General features: G+C 44.2%; 2 protein-coding genes across 2 annotated transcripts in view; one reads left to right on the forward strand and one right to left on the reverse strand.

Moving 5' to 3' along the window:
* The first annotated feature begins 1,981 nt into the window (after nucleotides 1–1,981).
* On the forward strand, nucleotides 1,982–4,657 carry LOC104030302 (histone-lysine N-methyltransferase SETMAR). Its single transcript, XM_075714607.1, has 2 exons — nucleotides 1,982–2,068; nucleotides 3,860–4,657. Exons 1-2 carry the CDS (start codon nucleotides 1,982–1,984, stop codon nucleotides 4,655–4,657), a joined length of 885 nt encoding a protein of 294 aa, XP_075570722.1.
* A 4,474-nt stretch (nucleotides 4,658–9,131) lies between these two features.
* Nucleotides 9,132–27,060, reverse strand: part of SUMF1 (sulfatase modifying factor 1) — a 38,796-nt gene continuing 20,867 nt past the window's right edge. Inside the window, exons 5-9 of the mRNA XM_075714166.1 lie at nucleotides 25,417–25,539; nucleotides 24,596–24,710; nucleotides 23,542–23,655; nucleotides 12,631–12,690; nucleotides 9,132–9,751 (exon numbers count right to left, since the gene is read on the reverse strand). Coding sequence (XP_075570281.1) covers nucleotides 9,641–9,751; nucleotides 12,631–12,690; nucleotides 23,542–23,655; nucleotides 24,596–24,710; nucleotides 25,417–25,539 — 523 coding nt within the window. The 3' untranslated portion in view covers nucleotides 9,132–9,640. The remainder of the gene's footprint in view (nucleotides 9,752–12,630; nucleotides 12,691–23,541; nucleotides 23,656–24,595; nucleotides 24,711–25,416; nucleotides 25,540–27,060) is intronic.

Genomic DNA, 27,060 nt, shown 5'->3' on the forward strand with positions numbered 1-27,060 from the left:
GTCATTTAAAAATGGAAAAGCATTCCATCTGGCACTAAGGATTAGCAGCCAAATTACGTGTGTCTTGGTCTAAAGGTCGATTTGGTAATAACAGAAAGCCCTAAACTACAGAAACAAAGTGTATTTTAACACCTGCAATCACTCAACATTTCAGCATCTATCTCATAAAATTGATCTACCACCTTCCGCCCAATGGGAAGTGCTCACAGGATGAAAGCATCAACCCCAAGAAGGCAGGGCTCAGAGGCATCCACGAGAAGCAGCTGTACTGCTGCTTGGGTGGACAAACCGTGCGACAGGCTGTGCGCATTTAAAGCCTTCCACCATTTTCATTCCTTTCAGTTACGAAGCGCTGATGCTACGGGTACAGTTCCTTTCCATTCACAACAGTATACACTGATCCAAGGTTTAAAATTATCAAAGTCTTCCCCAAAATTACACTGGCCAGATATTGGGAGGCACTGACCTCCCAGAAGTTCCTCTTCCATGCCCTTCCCTTCTCTTACAGGCTGAGTGCAATCCTAAACAACGCCCTTCATCTTCCTATCATTTCTGCTCTCCCCATTAACTGTCCAACCCACAAACATGGATTTCACCATCCAGTCTCACCTGAACCTCTCCTGGTGTTGCTCAGCTTCTCTCCACAGGCAGGAGAAAGGGGATGCAATAGGTGAAGACTCTTCCCATTTCCTGGATGCTGCAGAAAGAGGGATCAGAAAAGTCATCAGTAACCACTGCACAGAAAGAGACACACAAATAACACCTCGTTAGAAGAGCACAGAGCATGCTCCAGGGATTTCTGTCTCCTAAGCCTGAGGAGCTCATTTCTGGGTGTGGTAATTGATTTCAAAAGCAAAACACATGGTTCACAGAAAGGGAAAAAAGGAGGTGAAAAAGATGGTAAGAGCTTGCTCAACCTTAGGCCCCAAAACAACTGACCCACAGGGCAAATACAAAAGCTAGTGGAACCACCGGCATCCAAAGAACACGAGTCTGACTCCTTTTTCCTAGCTACAGCTCAGTTTGCTGTTCACAGAGAAAAGATGGGGCGAGACCAATTGTGCGTGCTCTACTCTTATCACACGGCACAGGAGCAATTTTGCCATGATTGCTTTAGAACAACATCCTACATAGTACTGGCAAAGCCTCCCAGATCAAGCCAGAGCTTGATTCCATGGGTCCCTATCTCCCTTCATCCAGAAAACTAATTTGACTGAATTATCTCCTGGAAAATTAGCCAAGGGGAAGGTTAAGGCCTTGCTCTGGATTCCTGTAGGTACAAAACCTGCCACATCTTTTTCCATCCCCAGGCAGGAGCTGGCCGCTGCCTCCACGGCACAGCTACACCTGGCAGAATTTCTATGCCTCGTACAATCTGAACACAAGACTTCCCATGCACATCACAAAACACATTATTTAAAAAAAAACCAAAAATGTAAGTTTAATTAAAAGTGTAAACCAGCCAGGAAGAATTTAAAAAACAAAGGAAAAAAAAACCAAAACCAAACCCCCAAATTCTGATACCTTCAAAATAAGCAGGGATTTACAGTCACGTGAAGAATTAAAATAGCTCAGTAGTTTGCAATTAACGTTTAAAATTACTCGGGTTCGAGCACTTTCACATCACACAAAGCCGCACCGGTTTCTGGAGGGGCAGCCCCGTCGCACGGAGGGACCCACGGTAGCAGCCACACCGCCTTCCCCCAGCTCCCAGCCAAGGGCAGCCTCATCCCACGGGCGCACGGCGACGCGGCGCTCCCCTCGCCGCCCAGCCCCTCCGCGGCGAGCGGCCCGGCTCCCCGCCGGCCTCGCTGAGGGCAGGAACGCCACAAGATGGCGGCGCTCCGCCAGCGCCAGGCCACCTCCCGCTCCCGCTCCCGCTCCCGCGCCGCCGGCGCCGCCTCGCTCCCGCTGTCCAACCAAAGAGAGGCTTCGGCCGGGAGAGCCAATCCCCGCGGGGCCAGGGGGCGGGGCCGGGGCGATGGCGGCCGGGGCGGACCTGAGCGGCGGGCTGGAGCCGGTGGCCGTGGCGCTGGGGCCGCCCGGGGAGGCCCCGCCGGCCTTTCAGGTAGGGCCGGGCGCCGCGGCCGTCCCGCGAACCGGACCGGGGTGAGGGGCACTGCGCCCGGGGGGCCGGGTGGGGAGGGAGAAGCGGCCCGTGTCGCCTCAGGGAGCGCCGTCCCCTCAGGCGGCCTCCTCCCCTCAGGCGGCCTCCTCCCCTCAGGCGGCCTGCCTGCGCCGGGCCCCGCGGGTAGCGCTGAGCGGGGGGGCTCTGGGGCTCCTTCGCCCCCGGCCCCGGCCCCTCGGTACTGCTCTGTTTCGGGCACTTCCGTTACACATAGACAGTTTTTCTCCCGGTATGTGGCGTTTTGTCGATCTTCATCGCGCGGTTAAGACGTCACTTTCCGGGAGGAATAAAGCTCTTGCGCTGCAGGGCGCTGGCGTCGGCCGCAGGCTGAAACCCGGCTGGGAGCGAGAGGCCGGCAGGCTTGGCAAGAAAAGGTATCATCTAGAAATACAGGACGAGACTTTAAGCTTTTTTCATACTTTCTCAGGTGTAGCCCAGATTCTGCTGTCTTCTGTATTACTTGTAAGTTCCAAATGCATTTCGTACACCTTATTGCCTAGGAGTTTGCTTCGGTGATGTTAGAGAGGCTTTAGAAAACAGAATGAAGCAGCTTCGGTAAGCCTGGGTCAAAAAAATAAAGACATAATGCAAATAGACCCCAATCTTCCTGAATTGCATGCTGTGCCGATGCTTTACAGAAAGGAATGCTTGTACACAGTGAATGGGAGACGATGGGAACAGATAAGGGAGTATTAAACTTGGTTTTGAGTAAAGCCAAATGACTGAGAAAGCTGATGTTTATGAAAAAAGAAACTTCTGAATGAACTGGCACGTTTCCCAACACCCAGAAGCTACCAGACTTAAGCTGCTGTGAAATGTAATGTTTAGTACTAGCACATACTCCACGTTTCTAAATAAAGCTTTGCAAGCCAAATGCTGGGAAGAAAGTAAAAATGTACATGTAGCTGTCTTTCATATTTTGATTTTCAAATCCAGCAAAGTTTCTATCAGCTTTTAGTTTGCAACGGTTCATAGTGGTTTAATCGTTCACCTGATGGGGGCATTAGTGTAATTTTGAGAACCTGAGTTTCAGCTTGGGTTGTCTGAACGGAACAGCATCTGTTCCCGCAGACAGAATTTAGGGTGAAGCAAATACTCTCATGTTTTACCCTGACAATAGAGCAGTTAGCTCAATTTTTTTTTTCCTAAATATGTAGAGGTGTGCTAGTGCAACATCATTGTCACTTTGTAACAGAATTAGAAAGAGCAGGTTTGTATACAACACTTTGAAGAGATAAATTGAAAATATCTTCATTTTCAACAAAAATGGGCATTTGAAATTCTGTAACTTAAAATAGCTATCCACTAACCTTATAAGTAGCTGATCGAATATTTTGAAGGGGGGGATTACTTTAAGGATACTTTGCTATTTCTATAAATAAAAATCTTCTCTAGTAAACTAGATCCAATTAGCTGACATGTTTTTCCTGCTAAGAATTTTTTTTTTTTTTCTGGCTAGTACGCTCTTTTGAGAAATTCAGGCCCTAATAGACTATTGAATCTTTTGAATCTTTTTCAGTCTACATGGAATATCTGATTTGCATTCCTTAAAACGTTTTAGAAAAGTTAGACTTGTCATTAGAAGAAGTTTACAGGAAAAAGAAGTGTTCATGATTTCAGTTCCCCACATTCAGAGATTAGTCATTGCCAGACACAGACTTAAAAATTCGATAGCCTCTGTGGAAAGAAGCATTGAATGTGACAAGGGTTTGACTGTTGTTCTCTTCACAGTATAGCCCAGACAATGTGGCTGGAGCAGACGGAGACATTGACCCCACTGAAATCACCTTTCCAGGATGTTCCTGTCTTACCAGCTCCTGTGTGGTTCACATGTGCTCGTGTCTTTGCCGTGGTGAAAATTACAACAGTTCGTGCCTCAGGCCTACGGACAAAGAGGAGGAGTACTCCCAGCCTGTTTTTGAATGCAATGCCATGTGCCAGTGTGGTGAATCCTGTCAAAACAGGGTTGTTCAGAGGGGTTTGCAATTCAGACTGGAGGTATTCAAGACTGAGAAGAAAGGGTGGGGTCTTCGCACTCTGGAATTCATAGCTAAAGGAAGGTTTGTTTGTGAATATGCTGGTGAAGTTTTAGGCTTTAATGAGGCACGTAGAAGAATTCAGGCCCAGACATCAAAGGATTCGAACTATATTATAGTGGTGAGGGAGCACCTCCATAGTGGTCAGATAATGGAGACGTTTGTTGACCCTACGTACATCGGTAACGTAGGCAGATTCCTGAATCATTCTTGTGAACCAAATTTATTTATGGTCCCAGTTAGAGTTGACTCAATGGTGCCTAAACTGGCACTTTTTGCAGCTACTGATATTTCTGCTGGAGAGGAACTTTCATATGATTATTCTGGAAGATTCCATAATTTACCAATAACTAATAGAGAAGAAGACTCTTTAGAGGAAGATAACAGATTGAGAAAACCTTGCTACTGTGGTTCCCGCACATGTGCTTCCTTCTTACCTTGGGACAGCTCCCTCTTTTCCACGCCAGACACTTTTTCCGGGAGCTCTCCATAGCTTTTCAGACCCTCAGCATACCTAACAAATACCCTTTTCTCTAGTAGTTAAATTGCAGTTAAATGAAACTCTGATCATGTTTTTGAGTAACAGATAGAAGACAAGCTTTTGAGAACTTAATACAACATCCTAGAGACTGTCTTGAGGGTGGATGGTATGATACGAGGGAGCACTGGAGCTTCAAGATGTTCCAAAAATCAGTTACTAAGCCAGGCCTGGTATTTTTTTCTTGATTTCATCTGACAGCTTGCTGTATGATAAAGCACCTCTCAGTCTGTATCTTTCAGAAAGAATGAACTTGAACACTAGTAGGCAGAAAGGGTGTGACAACAATGGGAAATGTCACTGAAATTACACAAGAGACCAAGGAGTGTTGACATTTGCAAGAAGGGCATTAGGTTTCTTAAATCCCATTAAAATAATTTCTTTTAAATTACTTGCTATAAATTTTTTGGCTCCACAAAACATCAATAACTAATTATTATTGATGTAGAAAACTTGCCCAGAAGGACTAGCTTAAATGCTTTGTGTTCCCCCCAGTTTTCCATCTCCAGTCACATCTAGGTGCATGCCAAAATCCGTTTTTAAGTGACTAGTTCAGTTTCATTACCATTTAGCTTTTGTGTAAACGGTGCAGTACTGCAGGCTCTGAGAAGTAGAGTCATCCCATCTCTTTAAAAAAAATCACATCTAGCTCAAGGCTCATCTGATAGAATTTCTGCAATAATAGCAAGCAGCATGACTGTGTTACTTTCCAGCACTATTATTACACGCTCAGGAAGCAAATTCAGACTCTGCAGTCTTAAAGCAGTATGATGCTGCTATTCTGACTTCTGAAATGGCTCAAAGTAGGAAATAGAAAAGTACATCTGAACAACAACAGATTTGTGGTTTTATGTTGTTGAACAGCTGGCAGATATGTGGAGCATTCCTTTCAGCTCCTAACTGGTTTGTTTTCACTACTCTTGCAGAGCCAAAGAGCATTGAGCAAGGCCTGTCATTTCCCAGCAGAGGGAGGTCATTGCCTCTTTTCATCATTCTTGTACAGATCTAACGAGCGCACGCTGCTTTGCTGAGCGTCTCCTTACACCAGGGATGCACGGGAGAGCTTACCAGACGGGGTACGTTCTGCAACTGCACCTTACTTCACTTCCGTTTGGAACGATCAAATTAAGGAAGCTTCAAACAGGCTTGTTCTGAATTTCCCCCAGCTTTGATATACGAGACAGATAAACTACAGTGCTGCTTCTTACAGTCATGCCACAGCGCTCCGTCAGCGGCACAAACCCTGGGTTATTTGCTCTGTACAGTTTCATCTTTAACTGTGTTCATAACTTTTGAGAAAACATACACACACAAGGTCGCGCATCTCGGGGGGATCTGCTGTTCGGCAGGCCATCACCAACTTTTTTTAGTAAAAAAAGACAACTTTGATTTGGACCTGAAAGATTAAACTGATACTGACAATGGATAAAGGATATTTTGCTGCTCATATTTTGCTATTTGCCAAACAAAATCTTTTTGTTTACCTATACTTCCTAGATAAACTTCAGTGTTAGCTTCTCCCCATTTAATGTATACCTTCATGCTTCCATTATGAAGAACCTCTGTTGAGATTTACGTATGGCTGTGGTTTTAGTTTAAAATAAAGATTACCACACGATTTTTCTTAGGGTTAATCATTAAGTGTCACTTCTGTCAATACAGAAAGGTTCCAAAGAATTTCAGCTGCTTGTCAAAAGTAATTTACAAGCTGAGTGGCCATTAAATTTATTCCTTGCGTGATTAAGGGTGCCTGCTTCTGGAGAAGCTCTCCAGATCCCGTAACTCGGAATGCACATTGCATTAGATACCAGAGCACAGCTTAGGTTGCAAGGTCTCTTGTCCTCTCTGGAGGCTTATCCGGTTTTCTTCCCCCAAAGGGTGCTGTGCCAGCCACTTTCAGCCTGCAGGAGTGGAGGGCTGGGGGCAGGTGATCCAATCTCCTTCCTCTTTCCCTCCTGGAAACTGTTTCAGGACTAGTTTTATACCATCTGTATTCCTATTCCTCAGGATTAGATGGGTTTTCAAGATGACGGCACTGTTTGCTAGCTTCCTGTTATGAATATGTACTTGGCGTGATTTTGAGTAGTTAAGGAAGTGTAGATTTAAAAAAAAAAAAACCCAAAACACAAATCCCAAACACTATTAGCAATATCTAGTCCTTGCATCACCAGCCTTAAGTCAGAGAATGCAGCCGAGCCTTCTGTCTCTGTGCAATCCTACCCTCTCAGTCCCGGCCAGCTGATGCTGCTCCCAGCAAGTGAACTGAGTATCAATTACCTGGTTAGAACAAACTTCCACAGCACGGAACAACAAGAGAGCGTTGTACCATTGAAAACGGCTAGCCACATTAAAGGCCTTGCAAGAACATGAAATAATAGGTTGTCACCGAGTTCTAAACTGTCACGGCAATTGTTAATGGCCTTTTTCCATACAGCGTGTGCTTTGTACTCTGCTGTGCCTTAGCGGTACAGCCGCCTGGGGGTGTGGAGCAAAATCCTACTAAAAAGAAAAAAAACCCTCTTACAAGGGACTAGAAAAAGAAAATAGACCCTTGTTTCTACCTGCTGCATTTCTGTTTGCTTTTTCCTTTGGGTTCCTTTCAGCTTCTCAGTCCCAGTCTGCCACTTCACAGTTCAGTCTGCTCTTTCACAGTGAATCCAACCAAACAGCTCAAAAGCCTGTGAGCTCTGCGTAACCCTCCCTCCTTCCCACTCTCAAAGTGCAGTAATGATTATCGGTATTTCAATATTCAATACTCAAGATTGGAGGTTTACTTCCCCACTGAAATCTGATCAGATTAATTCAAGGATGTTTAATGAATGATCCTGTAATAAATGATAACTAAATATAAACTAAACTATATATATAGTTATATAGTTATATAAATATAACTAAATAAATGATAATAACTGATATCCGAACAAAAGCAGCAGGAATGGGGCACATTCCACCATCTCTGCAGAAGACCAGGAAGAGTTTCCTCCACGTGCTGCCCACCGCACAGTGAGTACTGACTGACATACAACTGATAGTGTGGCATCAGGAAGCCATTTATATTTAAATAAAGTCATAACAATTTTCCAGCATAGGGAATTGGGTGTATTTTTATCAAGGATTTTTTCCAGAATAAAAACCAAAACCATCTTTAGGCAAAATCTTTATATTATAAAGTATATTCCTTCTTGTTGCAGAAAGATGAAACTAGAAAGAATCTTTCCCTACTACTCTTAGTAAAATAGATGGTTTTAATGCATAGATTTTAATTAAACATTTAATGCCGGTAAGGGCACTATTTACTACAGCTTTCATCATGCTTACGCGAGCACCAAGTCATAGTGGCATATTCTTGAATTGGGGTATTTTGTTTTTTTTCCCCCACTGCTTGCTAGAATTGCCTTTATTCCCCCCAGAGGCTGGCGGTTGTTGAGGGGCTGCTCAGCCCTTCTCCCGTAGCTTCCTTTCAGCATGAAACACGGAGCGGAGGAGGAGCTGGCAAGTGATGGATTTGTATTAACCCCAGGTTGTATTAAACCCAAACCCGACTTACTACAGGAACGACAATGCTGGGAAAGACTGGCTTCAATGCAAAAATTCCCACCACATTTTTTCACTGTTAGGTCTCAGAGCAGCCGACAAGACGGCCAAGTTCAGTCCCCGTTTTGCACACAGGCAGCTAAGGGGCCTGTTAGAGGGCAGCAGCGCAGCCGACTGCGACGCGTTCCACAGGACAGCCCTTCTGGCGCGGAGCTTGCTGCAGAGGCGATTCCTTGTTCGGTCTCCGCGTCGAGCAAGCAATTGCCTGGCACAGAATCGTGACCAGATACTGTGTCCCAGAGTAAGTGACAGTGCAGAACACTGTGAAAGGCCTGAAATCCATTCAGATGCCAAAATGAGGTAGCTCTCATTATTCCCATTTCCCTTGCTCAAATTCCTCTCCTTTTAAGTGGTACTTCAAAAAAAAAAAAAAAAAAAAAACCACCCCAAACACCAAAACGAAAACAGTTCCAACATTTGCCTTATTAGGCCTTGCATCTCACAGTTACATCTGCCATCTTTTCACTTTAATGATCTTTTATTCAAGTGGAATAATTTGTTAGCTTCAGTTTCTAATTATGCCATTTTTGCAATTTGCAAGTCCCCAAAATAAGCCTACACCATGTCCAAGAGAAATTCAAAGGGAAATTGCCAGTGTTTTTCTATCAATAAAGGTCTTCAGCATAAAGAAATGCTTGAAATTTTATTCAAATATGTACATAATTTCTAATCATCATCACCCTGAGGATTGTCATCCTTCAGCTGCAGAAGGCACTTTCTAAAGAGGAGAAAGTATCTCACCAGAAAAAGCACATTTTTTTGGACCTGATTTTCGCTGCAACAGGACTGTGATACAAGGGCTGCACGAACCGCCCGTGTCCATAGCTGTCTGTCTTCCAGTCCTCACCTCTTCTTAGCTCCTTCCATTTTCTTTTAAACTGTCTAGAATTTCTTAACTGCTTCAAATGTCTTTTAAAGCTGTCTAGAAGTTTATAAAATCCTTGTTTATTGGATTTGAGCATAGAAATTCAAACTATACATAAATAAAAGTATTTAATAAAGATCTTTTCTAAAGGAGGTATTAATTAACCTTTTAAAACACAATTGACACATTTCTGCTCAGTTTTGTGCTAATTAACTCCAGAATAACTCTCGCTAAAACCAACAGAATTCACCAATAAAAAGTTTGGTCAGGATAAAAGTCCAGGCCAGCTTCCCCAAAGATAAATACAGGAGGGTTCTTCAAGCAACGTTGAGTACTGTTGGATTTTTTTTTTTCCCCCCAGCAGGAAGTTTAAGCACGAGATTTTTCTATTCTGTGTCATCAGCAAGTGACGCTCCACACATCTCTTCTTCCTTGGGTGAAATTCAGCCCTTCACGTCTCGGTGCGACAGCCCCCTTGGTCACGGCAGCTCCGGCGAGGTGTCTGCTGCGCAGCGGAATCCCAGATTTGAAGCAGAGCTGTCAGGAGTGTTTTGACTACGGGCTGCACAGCGGTACCTGTAGCAGTAGGACTGCAGAGTAAGTGGGGGGGGGGAAACCCAACAACTTTAGAGCATATCACAGCTTGTGCTTCCTTAGGCAAGAGTTTATTAGATTAATATAGCAAATCATTTCAAATGCTGTTGGAAAGATCAATAAACTGATACAGATCAAAATCACTGTGTTAGAAATAAGGGAAATCCTGCTGTATACAGAGACCAGCTGCAGCTGATACAAAAAGTAGTTTGAATGGCAGAGTGATAACATGAGTGTCAACTAATAATCTATCCTGCTCCTGGAAAAAGCTAAAATAACCATTCTGCTGCTCCTCGGAGGAGGAGAAAGCATCTCAGTACCTGGATTTGTGTATCAGTATTTTAAGGGATGAGGACATGGCAATGGACAGGTACTGGCACCTGTCAAAAAACACTTCACTGAATGAGATGCAACAAGAAGAAAGGAGTAACTGGAGGCAAACTCCTTCCCAGTATTCCTGTGGCTAGCACTTTAGGGATATTATCAAGATATAATCTGCACTGGTGGCTATAAAAACACTTACATTTAACATTAAGCCACTGGTAAAACGGTTCAGTTCCATCAGGTATTCCTAGTAGCCAACTTTGAACGCTGCCCTCTTCCAGGATGAGCTGCAGTCACACAGCAGCTGCCTCTCCAAAAAACGGAAGGAGGAGCCATCATTGCCATTTCATTTCTTTAGGTGAGAAAGGAGGTTATTTCACAGGACTCGTCCTCACACCCATCAGACACAGCCATTTGACGCCGCTGATGCGCGTCAGTGGGAAATACCTCTGCGCCTTCATTCCCAGTGTTGTCTTGTGCTTGTAGGATTTGATATTTCTGTGATGGACCAACTGGCTCAAAAATGTCATCTTAAAAGATTCAGAAAAGGACTGCTGCAGGGCACTTTGTACAAGTTATTTCGAGAAAGGCTGTTAACTTCTACACAGCCAAATAGACCTAAACAGGACAAGGTCAGATATCATTACAGCAGGGTACAGGCATGGTCTGTAACGGTGTGTGCGCTGCCCGGCTGTACAGATTTGGCCACGTCTCGGTGCACGTTAATGTGCTTGCACTCCTTGAAAAAAGAAAAACCTGTGCTAGTGACGGTGCTACAGACTCTGTTAATCTGACGTTAGGAATGGTGGTTTCCAAACTGCAGAACGAACCAGCTTAAGTGGTTTGCTACACAAAGTTATGCTGCCCAGAAGCACTTATCCATGGTAGCATGGAAGGAGGACAGCCACACTGGTAATTTCACTAGGAAAGTGCTGTAGTAGTAGACTGTGTGTCTATGTAGCAACTCCAGTACAGCCCATCCAAGTTCTGCCCCATTTTGCTGGTACTTCAGAAGATCTGGCTCAGGCCTTTGTTCCTATCCCTCCGGCTACAGGCTCCTGGCCTCTGACAAAAACCCACCACTTTTCCTTCGGGCTGGTTCAGCTGCGTGGAGTCAGGCTCTGAACCAGACTTCTGGAACAGCTAGGTTCAAAAGCAAACACATTTCCCCCCCCCCCCCCCCCTTTTATTTTTTGGGGTGGTGGCAGAGCAGAGCAGGGAGGAGAGGACAGTTGTTCTCCTTTAAACCCAGATCCCTTCAGGAGTTTGGGCACAGCTACTGAATGGTTCAATTTGTACGACCACGAGGGTGGTGACAACTTCAACGGGCTCTGTCATCACGGGAACAGCCCCGCGAGCCACGCCATCGCCGCAGGGGCAGCGGGTCCTGGCGCTTACCTCCAGCTAAGGAGGTTCAAACGCCAGTTCTTCACCAGCAATTCGGCAGCAGCGCGGAGCCCGAGAGCGGCCCTGCCCCTCAAAGAGCGGCCCACGCTGCTGCTGTCTCCCACTGCAGAGGTCTGCCCGAAACCCCAGCGGTACGCGACAGGATTTCAAAGCTGAAGTGTTTTGAAAATAAAAGTAGCCGCTAAGCGTACACGTAAAAAGGTGCAAACTTCAGCCTTTGTCAGCTCAGAGGTAGAAGAGCAGTAGAATACATCCGTCTGGAAAAAATTTTTAGGTACCTAAAGAGCCCATGTACTAACAGTATTCAGTGGGTTTTTTGTCTTGATACACAGCCTAGTTTTATCACCTACACAAAAGACGAGGACAGACTAGAATCTTCACAAGCCATTAAAATGGGTCACATTATTCATCACTGAAGAAGAGTCTATTCCAGTGTTAATTTAATCAAAACTGCTAATTAACATCTGACATTGATTTCACCTAAGAAGGAAATCAGTGTAGAAAATGGGATCTCGCTGTAGAAAATTTAATCTAATTATGAGAATGATTTGCCAGCTGCAGGCTTTGAAAGGGAAAAAGAAAAGGACAGCTTTAATGAAAAAGGAGGTCTACAACGAGCGTTTTTCCCAGTGTGGCATGAACAGGGTTTAAAACATGATTTGTGTCGTGAACGGCTATTGCATTGTGGGGGTAACCAGACTTTTCAGAAAGAATGTCAAGTCTGCTGTCAACTAAGCTGAAACATTCATCTCCCAGCAATCTTTCTGCAAACACCCAGTATCCTTTCTGGATCGAGAGTCATACTAAAACTGGGAAAAAAAAAAAAAAAAAAAAGTCACATCCATACTTACTACTCTTTCAAGTGTCACTCAAGCGCTATAGTGAAAATAGCATTAGAGGCACACATCAACTTCTACATCTAAAAAAAACCCTACTGGGTAAAGCAGTTTGTTTGTTTTAATTCCAAGGTAGCAAAAAAGAACTCCTTAAGACCATTAGGTATTGCTCTTCCTTAAATTGCATTAAAGCCCTTAATGAGCATCCAGGCTGCCAGGAAACTCTGTCAGACGATCATTTCATTGCCAAGTCAGGTGCTTTCAGAGGAAAGATCAATATGAAAATACCACAGGCCTTTTCACCTTACCTTATGGCACATATAGGATCCACCCTTCTTCACTCTGTCCGTCCCCGACGGGGGCCCTTTCTGTGGAGGAGAGGACGCTGGTTACTATTGAAGGAAGAACTATTGCCAGTCGCAGGGTAAAGGTAAAAAGCTAGAAGAATAGGGAGATGGATAAGGAGCAGCCATAAGTATTCAAAGTAAATTTCAGCTGCCTCTGTCTGAACCAGAAAGCTTGAAATAATTACGTCGTAAAAGACTTGCAGACAGGTACGAGTAATCCTTCTCCCTCCTCGCTGCTGCAAACATTTAACATTGGAGTTGCTGCCCACCGGCCAAGAAACGCCGTGCGCTTTGTTTCTGTAAAGCGGCTGATAATACGCTGGAAGAAGTGCAGTGGCAATCACGAGAGAGTACTGATCTTTGAAAACAGGTACATTTCTGTAGTTTCACAGTTTTCCTAAGGAGAGATTAGGAAATTTTCGCACAGGTAGTGAAATCTGTGTTTCTCATCAGTTCCAGTGCTAGGAAACAAACATATGCAAAGCCACGAGCCCCCCCAGGGAGCCCCCAGAACTCCCAACTTTTTTAAACACAGGTACGCTCCGGTGGCCAGCTGCCACAAGGGGCTGCGACGCCCGATGTTTGGTGCTTATTCTCCTTCCAGCCCCAAAATCAAGTCTGAAGGACAAGTTAGTGACCGTGCAGCAAGACGTTCTGTACCTCCCCCCAGTCACTGCGTACCAGTTGTTGTTATGTGGGCTCACGACAGCTGAAGAGGGCTGCAGAAAGCACTGCGCTATGAGCAACAGTTCTGTAATTGCGTGTGCATTTGCCCTGTAATGCATGTGATTTATTTGAAGTGCTTATGAAATTGGTCCTAGAATTGATTTAATGAGGTTATTTCACTCTTCTTTTTCAATTCCAGCTCCAGAGGACGGCCTCATAGTTCAAGGAGAAAGCTGGGCTTCCTTGATAACAAGCTCTTTTGCTTCCGTCGATACGTATTTATTACGCAGGTGAGCGATTCTCCCACTTTACTCCTTTTAGCTGTGAAAGTTACTACTGCGCTCATCTAATGCATAAAGACTACTGCTATACGTCACGTTTCCATTGTTGATACCAAATATTCTTACATGCTTTCTACACTCCATGTGCACTGAGAAACTACTTTTAGGAAGGAGCCACAAGAATACCTCCCTTATAGAAGTGACAAACAACATCAAGAAAATAAATTGTGTTTTATTAGTTAACTGACAAGCCTAGCCTAAAAGAATCCACTAAGAATCCTCTCAAAGTTGTAAGATTTGCATGTGTTTCTATGCGTTACGCTAGCGTGCAACAAAAATGTTTTCTTATCGTGTACAAGCCTCCAATAAAGAATTTTTCACTTAACTCAAGGTACAAGCTGTTGTTTCTTCAGTGGTTGGTAGGGTGTATAAATCAAGCCTGTATTTCTAGACAAAACCTTATCAGAAGAATTTGTGGAATACAGGGAGAAAAAAAGAAAGCCATAATGTTCTCCAAATCCCTGCGTTTTCTGCTAAGACCAGTACCTTTATCAGTAAGTACAGGTTACAAGAAAGTCATCAGCCTGGTTTTTAGCAGTTAGGAAGAAAGAATTCATTCTACAGAGTATGTAAATGATACAAAATAGTACCATAAAAAAGTGCCACAATAGGTTAAAACCAGACAACTGCTGAAAAAGAAATTCTGCCTGTTATTTGGACTTGGTAGTGTAGGTTAATGGTTGGACTGGATGATCTTAAAGGGCTTTTCCAACCTAAACGATTCTATGATTCTATTTTCTCTCCACCTGTCCCACAACCAGCCATTTATCCTGGAATTATCTGAAGGGTGCTGTGCTTTCTGCAAAGCCTTTAGAACACCACCTTGACCAATATACACGCAGTCACCAAAGAAAGATTTCACTTTGGTAGTATCTCCTGATTCCCGGAATAATTTCCCTTTAGGAAGCAGGTTCCTACAGAGGGGGTTTCCAGGGAATGACACCCCTCCGGCTTTTCTCCGTGTCCGCCGATTTGACCGGTTTGGTTACACCGGGTCACCACGCCGTCCCAGCCTGCACCGAGGGGTACAGCTGTCTCCCGCCCAGCTCCTGCATTACCAGAGGTGAAGTTCTAGAAGAATCAACACAAGGCAAGCATTTGTAACCCTGAATATAGATCGTGGGGACTATGTGAAAACCCTGAAAGTTGATGCCAGTACTACAGAAGCTCCTGACTGCAACCACCAAGTTTGCTTTGAGTCTTCATATTGAAATCTTACCGTACTGAAACTTCAGCAGGTTCACATTTATTGCAAAATTTTATGATAAGGAAAAAAAAAAAATTGGCCTACCACTGCATTTAATACCCTAACAAATACTCAAGAAAAACCCCACCCACAGGCAGTGTCCGCTTGTTTCCGAGCCAGGGTGCTCCTCCACGGGAGCGGCTTGCTCCATTTCCAAGGTCTCTGGAAATTGTCTTCACAAAACTTGCATGTAGACGCACGGAGCCCCGCTCTAAGATAAGCCACTAACAGGCACAATCGACTCACACAGCCTGTTAATCTCACTGTAAGGGAAGACAGGGTAGAGGCAGCCAGAATAAAACCGACCTAAAAAAAAAAGCTACATGAGAACAAGACAAAACAGAGAACAATGGAGCTGCTGAGCAGGATTTCCCATTAAAACTGTAATGCAAATACAGAGCAGCAATCTCTGCCATTATCTCCAAAGTAACTTTTATAAACTGGGAGGATGACGCTAATTTAGGATTAGAAGGTTTATTGTCCAGCCATAAGATTATTTTGGGACATGGTTCAGTCTGGTCTACCCTTGATTGGCTTAGAGTAGACTTGGTAGTGTGGGTTGATGGTTGGACTGGATGATCTTAAAGGGCTTTTCCAACCTAAACCATTCTATGATTCTAATGTATGGTTCAGCAATTATACGGGGATAACATATACTGAAGCAGCATGCGAACCAAAGGAAATGGGAATTGAGTAAGGTCCTTTTATTGATTACAAATATCTTCTGCCAGGCAAAAATTGAGCAAAGGTTATTTGGTAACAAAAACCCGGGTGAAATTGAACCTCACCCCCCAGCCTCTGAAGCAGGATTACAGCGCTGAAATGCTTTACCACCTGCAAAGATCTGATACAGAATAGATTATTGGAGAATACTGTTACAAAACATGATCTTCTTGATAGCTAATTCTTTAAAATCACCGCAGGTAAAGAGTTTATGATTAAACAACTGGGAAAGTTCTTGGGAAAGCAGAAAAATGCCTAGACATTAGTTGGAGAAACAATCACTGCCTGTTTGACAACTGTCTGCGGGCTGTGTTTAATTCTCTTCCTGTTGGTGGTTCCCTGTCTTGCTCTGCAGTTTAGCAAAGGAAATGCTAAAAGGAAGTTGGGATAACCAGGTTTCCCTATAGGCGTATCCAGCTTCTCACATACGTACAAAATAAAACATGCAAGTAACTGTGAGAGACCAGCTACGCTGATACCTTCCTCAGCTCGTGACTGCACTCAAATTAAGGGAGGTTAAAAAAAGAGCCACAGATCCTCAAAGGTAGGGTACCGTGAATTCAGTTCTCCTTCCTAGTGTTAAAAATCCAGCTAATTTGTTAGCTCCTCACTTGAAGGCTACTGTGGAGGTAAAACTGGAACCATACCACTGAACACAGCAGGCAGTGATTGTGCTTTCACTGCGATGGAGCTCAGCTTCTCTGTAACAGGCACCACGTATCACCCGGCTCCCCAGAGCCACGCCAGCTGATCTGAAAACAACCAAAGCGAAGTGAAAAAGACATTCTTATTCCAGACTGACAAGCATCCCCATCGCCATTTACACTGCTTTGTTCTTTTGTATCACAGGTTTGTCTTCCCAAGGAGAACATGGCGTTGGAATCGAGCATGGCGTTTCCTTTCTCCAACGGGCTGCTTTTGCACCCTGTGCGAGCCCCCTACTTAGCGCTAGAGACCGAGGACTTCCAAGTCCCCAGATGATCTGGCAGCATCCCAGCAGCCAAGGGCCACGTTTGCGTTCCGCTCCTTCGGGAGCCCTTTACTACAGCTCCCAGGAAGCTCACAGCTCGGTGGTAACGCTCGGGGCCAGCAGCTGTCCTTCCCCTGCACTGCCTAATGTCTTATTTTTATATTCCTTTCTCTACCCCAGCCTTACTGAAGAAACCTGAAACAAGACACATGCAGGAAGAAGCCACCTGGACTCTCTTTTCTTAGCAAGTGAAGTTGAATGATTTTGTCCCGGTAGGTAGAAGGGCACTGCAGATCCTTGGTCTACCTGTAGCGTGAACTCTCCCTGTTATCCAAAACAGAGACCCTTTATCTCAGTTTGGGGCTGGGAGCGGAAGAAGCCAAGTCCCTGCACACAAACTGGAATAAGAGATTTCAATTTATTTCAAGGTGCCAAGAGCTAGGTGTCCTTACCAGCGACACCCCGCTTCTGACGCTGCACACGAGTTCCGTGCACGCCCTTCTGACCAGAGGCCTTTCCTTTGGGTGGTCTTTCTCCCACCTACATCACCTGCACAAACCTTCTCTTGTTTTACAAAGAACATTAGCAGTCCTTACATCTGCAGATGCAGAAATGTAAACTCATTCCTGTCTGAGCACTGGCTGCTTAGAGACTATTGGGAAAAAAAAAAAACCCAACCAACCAAACCCCAAAAAACTTCACTGCTTTGTCTTCCACAGAACTACACAGACTTCAGGTACGGCATCCTGAAAAAAGATCTCCCAGTCAGCTTCTCTAGAATAACTCATGCATCTAATGTACCTGGTAGAGTAGGAGCGTACAAACGTTATCTAACTTTGGCCAGGCAATGTTACAGCTCAGCATCACACATTTCTTGTAATTAAAAAAGGAGAAAGCCTGCAATGTTAGTATTTGCTCATGCTGGTATCTTCCTTACAGATAAAGGAAACCTGCTTTGATTGTGCTTACCTGTAACAAAACCTAATCAGAGCACGGCAATTAAGGTCACATTTGATGACAACAAGCAAGTCTTTGTTCCATCAAACAACATTGGTTTAGGCTATTACGGAGATGTGCACCACCTGGTACTGAGGTGGAAGGACGTTTGCTGCCCACACATAAAGAGCCAGAGCTGCCCAGACTTTGATCCCAGATTTAAAGAGCAGAATTTATTGTATATTGGCAAACTTATTTTATAGTATAATGTTGTAACAGACATATTATAGTCTGATTGCATAATTACAAGTGCTTGTGCATTCAATTACCAAAGCTTATAAGCAGGATTATTCTTTAAAGAGTTATTAAAATACATCATAAAAGCTTTTTTAAAAAAAAAAATGAAAAATAAAGTTGTATTTCTTTCATTACCCCAAACAAATGCTTTTGAAGTTGCATCATAATTTTGGATGCACAGTCAGCTACACAGCCACTCTGGTTTGAGCTAAATCAGTTTTCAAAGAGAGAACTGCAGGTCGTAAGAAACTACGCGCTGTTTACAAAAAAACCTGAGCCAGAAGTCACCACAATTAAAGTGGCCCCATACAGGGACTGTGGTTTGATTGATCTCACACATACTTGGCTACTGTCTGCCAAATGATCATTTACATTTTTTAAACAAAAAAAACCCCAAACAACCCTGGTGCTTCCTAGTGCTGCCCTTGTGCACCAAATAGCAGCTGCAAGATGTACCAAAGAAACATTTTTTGTGAGTTCGTCTTAAACTGTGGATTTTTCTCCACTCACGAGAAAAAGCAGCCCAGACGCACTTATTTCTGACAACAGCAGCGCTCTGGCTTTTCACCCACTGCCGATACCGGAGGAGTTGAAGCACCAGTTTTACGTTTTCTCAAGTGGATTTTATAATTCCCTCCAAACTGAGTTTGACCACACCAACCCCACTTCACCTACACGACTAAGACATGCTGCAAGACTGTCTTTGTACTGCTGCGTGGCCCCATTCTGCGCCACTCCAAGATGTCTTCAAGTGCAAGCAAAATAATTTCAGAGAGCGGCAGCAAGACGCTAGCTCCTTGATCTCCTGGCGCTCGCTCAAGTACAGAATCCCTTAATAAAGTATCCCCAGAATGCACAATGTGTACTTGAAAACAGCCGCGGTAGATAACAGTCTGGCACCCGAAGTCTAAATGCACGACAGAGTTCTGTTTAGAAAGGCTTTTAGTGGTTACAGAACACAGAATATAGACAAGAACTGTGCTGAGAGGTGAGGGGAAGTTAAAAGAACAGGTCACAACTGAGAGACGCTATTCCAATTGAAATTCAGAAAATTTAGAAGTTCTTTCCATTTCCACGTGTAAGCGTTTTCCACAGACAGCTATTTTAGATTTGGCTTATGCTGGTTTGTTCTGGATTCCCGATAGATGAGGCTTCCACGGGACTATCCTGCTGCACTAAATGAATGTTACTTGCTTGGATGCTTCCCATGTTTTTCTGGGAGAGTAACAAGCCCCTTATCTCACACGAAATCGAGGGACCGTCCACTGACAAGTAAGGTCATTCACTATATACAATTTGTTACTTAATACCCCTCCAAGTATTGTTTATTTGCTTTTGCAGCTGGTCCAAGTACAGTACACTAATCCCCACTAATCCTGAATGCCTGTACAACGGGGAGACTTCCATTTGCTTGAGTCAAAAACGAAGACAGCCATTTGCAGCTCACTACACAAACTGATGGGACGAAAAACCCAAAATAAAAGCCACTTGCTCCTTACGTGTTGAACAAGACAGTACTCCTTTACAAGTAAGCGTCTGGACCAGAATAGTTGAGGCGACTTTCAGTTGTGTAAGTGTCTGAATTCCTAAAGAAAGGTCTGTACAAACAGATCTCCAGCTATACTAATGCTCTGCTCTTAAAAGTTACATCCATAATGTATCATAGAATGATGGAATGGTTTGGGCTGGAAGGGCCCTTCAGAGCTCGCCCAGCCCAGCCCCTGCAGCGACAGGGACAGCTTTAACCAGAGCAGGGTGCTCAGAGCCCCGGCCAGCCTGGCCTGGGATGGTTCCAGGGACGGGGCCTCCACCGCCTCTCTGGGCAACCCCTTCCAGAGCTTCACCACCCTCGCTGTAAACAATTTCTTCCTTATCTCCAGTCTAAATGATGCCTTTCAATGCCGCCAACTTGAAAGTTCTGGCTGCATCCCCCAAACCCCGCTATTGCTAATTGTGTCCCGTGTTCCCGGCACTTCATAGCTTATAATTTCAAGGACACTGTACCAAGCTCTGCATTCTATATACTTCTTGAGCTGCATAAAAACCTTTTACTTTTGTTTACTTGGCTTCAATACTTACCTGCACAGGTTCTATGCCTGGCAAAGAAGGGGAAGAACATTGTTTGTTCCATTTTTAGAGCGTAATTCAAACCTAATACCTTAAAAAGTAGCAAACAACTTACAAAGCACTTTCAGGTGTCCCGGTTAATTTTTGGTCTTGGTAATTATTTGTGAATGCAAGCCAACCAATTACAAAAAAGAAAAAATCTGCGTGCAAAATTCCATACATTCCTTTTAACCAATCCACAGTATACCCAAAATCTCTCCAGTACTAGAAAACTGCTCTGAAGGTTTCAGATGTTAAACTAAATGTGTTAAAAAACTTTCACTAAGCTCTGACCCTCTAGAAGGATTCCTAGTCTTTTAGGCAGAAAGAACACAGCCTATATATAGGTTACGCTGACTTGTACTCTGGAGAGACTTCAGAGGTTGGCTCTGATAGATATGGTGCTAATCATTTTTAATGTCTCAGAAGATACTGCAGCCTGGCTATTTTGGGACACCTTTTCACATTATGAGATTCAGTTTCTTTTTCCATTCAATCAGAAAAACCCTTTGGAATTCACTTTGAAGTCCTCTGCCTCAGACATTAATTCTGACAATTAGTTTCCAACTGAAAAAAAAACCCCAAACCTAGAAGCATCACTGTTAGCACCTAATTTTTAAAAACTTCCTAAAGCGTCTGCAAAATGTTTGTGCCAAATTTAAAAACCTAAGCAAACTGATAGCCACTGAAGTTTCACAAAGTCACAGGACGCTTGTTTCTCACCGTCACCTTAATTCAAAGCACTGCTGCAGTGACATTAGAAACACAAAAGCATCTCATTTGAGCAAGTCACTCTAGTGAAGGTGCACCACCCCAACACTCAAGGAAAAGGATTTTTTTTTTCTAAGCATCATACCAGAGTAGCTGTAGTTCAGCAAAATACACGATTCTAGCTAGCTGGATTCTGTGCAACTTGGACAAGTTGGGCAGGCTGACACAGGCAGAGAAATCTATTTATGGAACAAAAGAAGGCGAAGTAACTAGCACCAACGGCAGGGCACGGGTTAGCTGAAAGCTACCGTTTGGATGAGGACTCCTGGAGGTTCCTTCCATTATTACCACAGTAACTTCCACATAAATTAGTTGTTTCATGCCTTTCACCTACGAAAGCCAGTCATCTTACATGAAAAAAAGCTCCAAGACTCTGCCAGCAATGACACAGTGCCTACGATACCTGTTTAAACAGGTAACACGCATTACCTTACCCTAACCTACAGACAAAACCAAACAAAAAACCCTCTAGAACATATCTAGGTGCAATAGACCCAAGATCGGCAACTTTTAAGTGCTATATATACACACACAGCATCAGAAGTGTTTTTATTCTCCAGACTTGGCCTAGTTACTCTATTTCTGCTTCCCAGTGTTGCCACTTCTTGCTAGGCATGAAGGCTGCTAGAGAGCTGTGCGCTTCTCCCTGCGCCGAGAGGTCACCGTACAGCCAAGCAGCCAAGCTTGCAGCAGCTGTCAGACTGAGAACGAGAGGAACACCAACGGGGGCAGCTGCAATATGCTACGCACTGCCAGACCTGCGTTCTTTCCCGGGACACAGACGCTGTTTGTCTCTGCACGGGTACAGGTGGGCAAGGGGACCTCTGCCCCTGCCCCAATTCCCCCCACAAAGCGGATGCAGATCACGGTGCGCTGGTTCCAGGCACCGAGGTGAAGCTTCAGGAGCGAGAGGGGTAAAGCAGGAGTTTCCCTGGTACAACTGTGGTGAGTGACCACACAGCCTGGAATGGAAAGCTCAGCCCCGCTCGCTCTCCTCCTCCTGCCCCAACCTACCAGGCTGCGATCAAATCAACACTCACCTCCTCTGACACAGGCAAGTTTGCTAGTTTTATTGTTCTTCACTTTCATCCAAATCCATTCTGCTAGCTACTCAACACTTCATCTTTAGAAATGCTGCTCTTAAACTGGCCTTGTTTCCATTCATAAGGCACAAAAAAAAAAAAAAAGAAATTATCCTTAGTTGCGTACAAAACACCCACCAGAATGGAAACAGAATTGCAAGACAACAGATGTTTCTTTCCTAATCAATCAGTACAAAAACAAGAAAAAAATCTAAAGCATCAGTTTGAATGCTAAGTGTAAGTTCTATATAGATTTCAGCTGTATATGTAGCAAGCCATGAGTCAGTGCCGGAAAAAGACAGGCGTGTTTATACATTCAGGAGGCAATTCCTGCAGTACAGCTTTCCATTATTGCTGAATCACAGAAACTGGCAGAAAATTTTGACTACTGTGAAATACTCAAATCGCACCATATGAATTTGTGCAGTATGTGAGAAAGGTAGTAGATGGAGATACAACACAGCCAAGGTCCCAAAGGAAAAGGGGGTTCTTTAGCCATTGCTAGGCCACCAAGACTGCCTCCCAACAAAAATTAGAAAATAGTCCCTCCTATTTTAAATTGAACAAGAAAAAAAAGCTACAGTGCCAAGCATTTCAGTTACTTGGGAAGATGCACGTAGCGCACTGTCCGATACCTAGCTGAAGTCACTGGAGAGACCCAAGGTGTCCTACTGGGATGCAAGCAACTTGAAATTGGCCGATGCGATTGGTTTGGGTTCGGAGGTCTCCAGATGCTCCATCAGGGAGGGAACTGCTAGTACAGATCTAGAGCAACCTAGACCCCAAGCTGAGTCTGATTTCTCTGGCTAGACACATCCTCCTGGAAGAACAGCACAACGTCAACCTCTGCAACGTACAGAGCAGCAAAAAAAAGTTTAGCAAGTTCCTCAAGTTACTTCCAACTGCTGACTTCCCAGAACGGCCTCCAATTACGTCCGGCACACCAAAGAAAGACTGCGCATATCAAGAGACCACAGCACAGGGATACTCAAAACCTGCAGCAAACAGAGAGCTCCTGCCCTGTGAGGTGTAATTGGTTTTCTCATTACAGATAACTGTGTCTGAACAAAACAAGCTCTCAGAGCAGAGCGGTGCATTTCTCAGATTTAGTCATCCCGGATAAATGAGAGAGAGAAGGAGATGTAACACTAGAACTTGAATCTGCTGAGAGATACTGCATGAGGAGCCGCACATACAAAGCTTACCCTGCAAGACTTCTTTCTCTGCCTGCCACAAAGAGAACCAATGATTAACCTCTCAAAGCCTGGTAAGCTACTTCTCCCCATAAACTTCAGCTTTATTACATGCTGAGTTTTAAAACGAGCTAGTAGAAGCCATAAAGGTAACTCACAATGGTTTGTTCTCTGCCTGGGGAGGAAAAAGAAAATAGTACACCTTGTAGCAACATAAACAAACAAAAAACCTTCTTTTTTGTTTTGAAAGTCATTCCACTGCCTTGGCAAATTCTTAATTTATGTAATATGATGCCAGTTTGGAAGTATTCCACTGCTAGCCAGTTGTGGAAGCCTGTCCAACAACAAAAAATTGCACCACAACCCTATGGTTCCAGTGTTGATGACTTGGGGCGTGATGCTTCCTAATTCACCAGAACACAGCCTGTCCCACCCCAGACACAGCAGAGAGCAGCAAAGAACCGTAGGTTTGCAAACAGCAACCAGATCAGAGTAGCAAGAGGGAATTCTATACTTCATGTGATGCCAATGAAATACTTACAGGGTTGTGAACTTCATCTGTCGAATGATGAACAGCCCACCAGTCAGACGTCCATTCCCAGGCGTTTCCTACCATGTTGTACAAGCCATAGCCGTTGGGAGGAAACGCAGTGACCTACACAAGGTATGGAACACAAGTGCCAGTTCTGTAAACCACTCAACATGAATAAGGTTTTTAATCCTGAAGACTAGGCTGCTGGTCTGTACTAGGAGCTTCTGCCTTCGTATCTCAGAAGCAGACACCAAATTAGTGGTGCAGAACTCTTAACACTTTTACATACTCCATCTAAATAAAACAGAGGGAAAAAATGAACTATTCTCATCCTCAACATTCTCAGCACCACATTTCCACTGTGGCACAGAGCATCTTATCGTTGGTTTTGGAGACTGATCCTCTGAAGACAGGCACTGTTTGACCAACAGGCGCAGCCCTGCACGTAGTATTAGTGACCTGACCTCCAAGCCCACGCTTACAACTTCCAGATTCCCTTTCCCATCAAAGAAGAGCAAGGGTGGCTGTCAACTCATGCATACTCAGACTTCTCTACCGATGAAACTTTTTGGACTTACTTTAACAGCCATTTAATAATTCATTCACATTCTTGATTGCCTTTAAAATTCCACTTGTTTGCCATACTAGACAGCCTCAACCTTTCCAAAAAGGGAAGTTTCATTTCTTTTAAACCACTGCATGATTTTTGTGCCTCAGGAACAACTACCCAAAAAATGAGAGTTCAAAAAATTGTAATGCCAAAAATGCAGGCAGAAAGTATTTGAGCATCTGACTATAAACTGACTGGAAAGGGGGAAAAGAGGTCAGTTTGAGAGGAACTAAAAGTTAACATGAAAATAATCTTTACTTTTCAATTAGCTTTTAAAAAGTGTCCCTTGCTAATACTCAAGCCTGCAGTGAAATTTACTGTAACTTTAAAAATCTAAAGGTGAAAGAGTACAGGAATGGAAGACAGCCATGGTTCATCGTGTTGAACACAGACCTCAATTTTAGGAAGACTCCGTTCATTTCCATACGATAATTCACTTTGAGACACACTTACCGGGGCAGTTCCTTTGTATCCATCTTCTGCAGTGTTACTGGTTGGGAACACTCCCTGCCAGATATTGGCATAATGTTGGCCTTTTGGCTGAAGCTTGTTGCCCCATGGGAAAAGTCTATTAGAAGACACACAGAAGAACAGTTATCAAACACTTCTTTTTTTTTTTTTAATTAAAAAAAAAAAAAAGACACACCCCTCCCCTTCCACCCCACCTTACCCCAGAGAACTGTTTGTAACCCAGTTCCTTTGTACCAACACGTGGTGGGTTTTCAAGGAGAGCAAGGGTTCTACGAGGACGATTCACAAATGGAAGAGGGAAAGGCAGCACTTGCACTGCCCTGTGCAGTACGTAGTCCAGGACACAGGATGGAGAAGACATGAACCTATTATTCACCTTGCCTTCCCCTCCTCCCCAAGCCCACAGTCAGATAACGGGCGGATGCAGTGGCCCTACAGCTGCTGTGCAAGGATGTAGTTATTTACTTCTTAAGGTCTTTTGCAACTCTTTCGGCCTTGGCACTAAGGCCCTTCGCTACACCTTTCATCTCCTGCAGTCCTGTATTGGCATTTTGTCACATCATCTCCTTTCCCAGCCTCTCTGCATTCGCCTCCCATTACAGAGTTCAATATGCCATTTAGGTATTCAGGGAAATTCACTTACCTAAAGGAATCCGTTCAGAGTAAGCCAGTGTTATATTTACCACAGATGTGCATACTACACAAGAAAAAGACATTGAGGGTAATAAAACCCCACACAACTCTTCCCTATCTTGTAAATACCAGCTTTCAACATTTATCAGGGACACACTTGTGACAGGTACCTATTTTCAAGGCCCCCTCGACAGCTGTATTCCCATTCAGCCTCAGTTGGCAATCGTTTCCCTGCCCATGTGCAGAACGCCACAGCGTCATTCCAGGAAACATGAAGAACTGGATGATCCATTCTGGGGAGCAAAATAAAGAGGACAAGATCATCAGCAGAACTAGGCAATCTCACTGCTATACACCACAGGCACATCGTGAAACTCTTCAAAGAGATGGCCACAAAGGACTGTGAGGAATTCCACAGTTCAGTTACAACTGGACAAGGTATTGGATTACTTTTACAGAAAAGAAGCTATTTAAAGAAAAACAGCAAGCTACTAGTAGATGCTGTAGGGGTAATGCAGCCAGAGAAAAACAAGGAGGAGGGAAAAATGAAGCTCTGTTTTTCTGACCATGCTTTTATGTAGAGCTCTATCCAGTTAACAGAGACATTTATAGATTGTGCTTTCTCATGGTCTCACCTCAGAAACCCACTGTCCCCAGGAGCCAGCGAAGAACTATGGATACACTGGCTTCTGTGGAAACATGGGTGCTCAGAAACCCAAAGGAGGACACCAAGAGCCTGCAGCATTACTGCTCCTCGCTAGGCTACTTTAACAGTATCTTAACAAGAAGCCAAGATTCTCAACAGGAAAATTTACATTGCAATTTAATGGCAAACGCTCTTAACTTCCCTGTGCACTCTTCTCTTTGCTGCAGGTTCTTTCTTTGCTGTCAGCTGTGGGCCTTTTGAGGGAGAGGTGAGAGGAGAAAGACTCCTTACTCTTAGCAACATCATCTTTTGCAGCACCCAATCTGGGAAACAGCGAACTGCAGAAATTTAACACAAAGGTATTTTTCTTTGGGTGTTTCAAGCAGTCTGCAGTTTGCACAAAAGCTCCCATCTTTCCTTTGGTTCGGTTCCAGGAGTGCCCTTACAATCCCGGTCTCTTTTTCCAGAAAAAAACAGAAACAATGCCTAGTCATTCTTGCCACAAGTATCCTCCCCATCCAAGCCTCTAATAGACCAAGATCCTTCAAAAGCTGAGGGTACTGGTGCAGAAGACAGATACAGGGGATTTCCTATTAACCTGTCTTTCCTGCCTCATTTAACAAGCCATATGCCTGTCGGTCCATCAGACCACTTCCATGCGGCAAGTTCACCAGCAGCTGCACCAGGCTAGGTTGGCACCATCCTTCTACAAGACTAGATTTACATGGCAGGTTTCCAACTCTTATCTGCTGACTGCGACCTAAATTTCTCCATCTCCCCCTAACAACGCCTCCTGATATTATCTCTATTTTTGCCTCAGATAATTCCTTCATTGCCCTTGGAGAACAGACAATGGACTTGTTACTAAGCAGTTCAGCCATCAGATGACGTTAACACTAACATAGCCCTGTCCTTAGAGGACTCAAAAACATGCCAGCATCTACTAGATCTAGGCTAGAGAGTCTGACTTCATTTCAAACAGCAGTTTTGAAACTTTAACTAGGCAGTTAAGGCAGCTAGCACCAGCTCCACTGACACCTGCCTAGCAAAAGAAGGAGTTGCAATGTAAGAGGGCCCAAATGAAGGCAGTCACATCCAAGCATGCAGTAATATACATAACTGAACAATGGCCTTCAACATGTGCAACCCAGGGCTAGTTCTGCAGTAT

This window comes from Pelecanus crispus, chromosome 7 (genome assembly GCF_030463565.1).
Source record: "Pelecanus crispus isolate bPelCri1 chromosome 7, bPelCri1.pri, whole genome shotgun sequence".
Lineage (NCBI taxonomy): Eukaryota > Metazoa > Chordata > Aves > Pelecaniformes > Pelecanidae > Pelecanus > Pelecanus crispus.

Coding starts and splice junctions, on each gene's coding strand:
- LOC104030302 (XM_075714607.1), top strand. CDS start 1,982: ATGGCGGCCGGGGCGGACCTGAGCGGCGGGCTGGAGCCGGTGGCCGTG. Junction 2,069..3,859: donor AGGCCCCGCCGGCCTTTCAG/GTAGGGCCGGGC, acceptor TTCTCTTCACAG/TATAGCCCAGACAATGTGGC.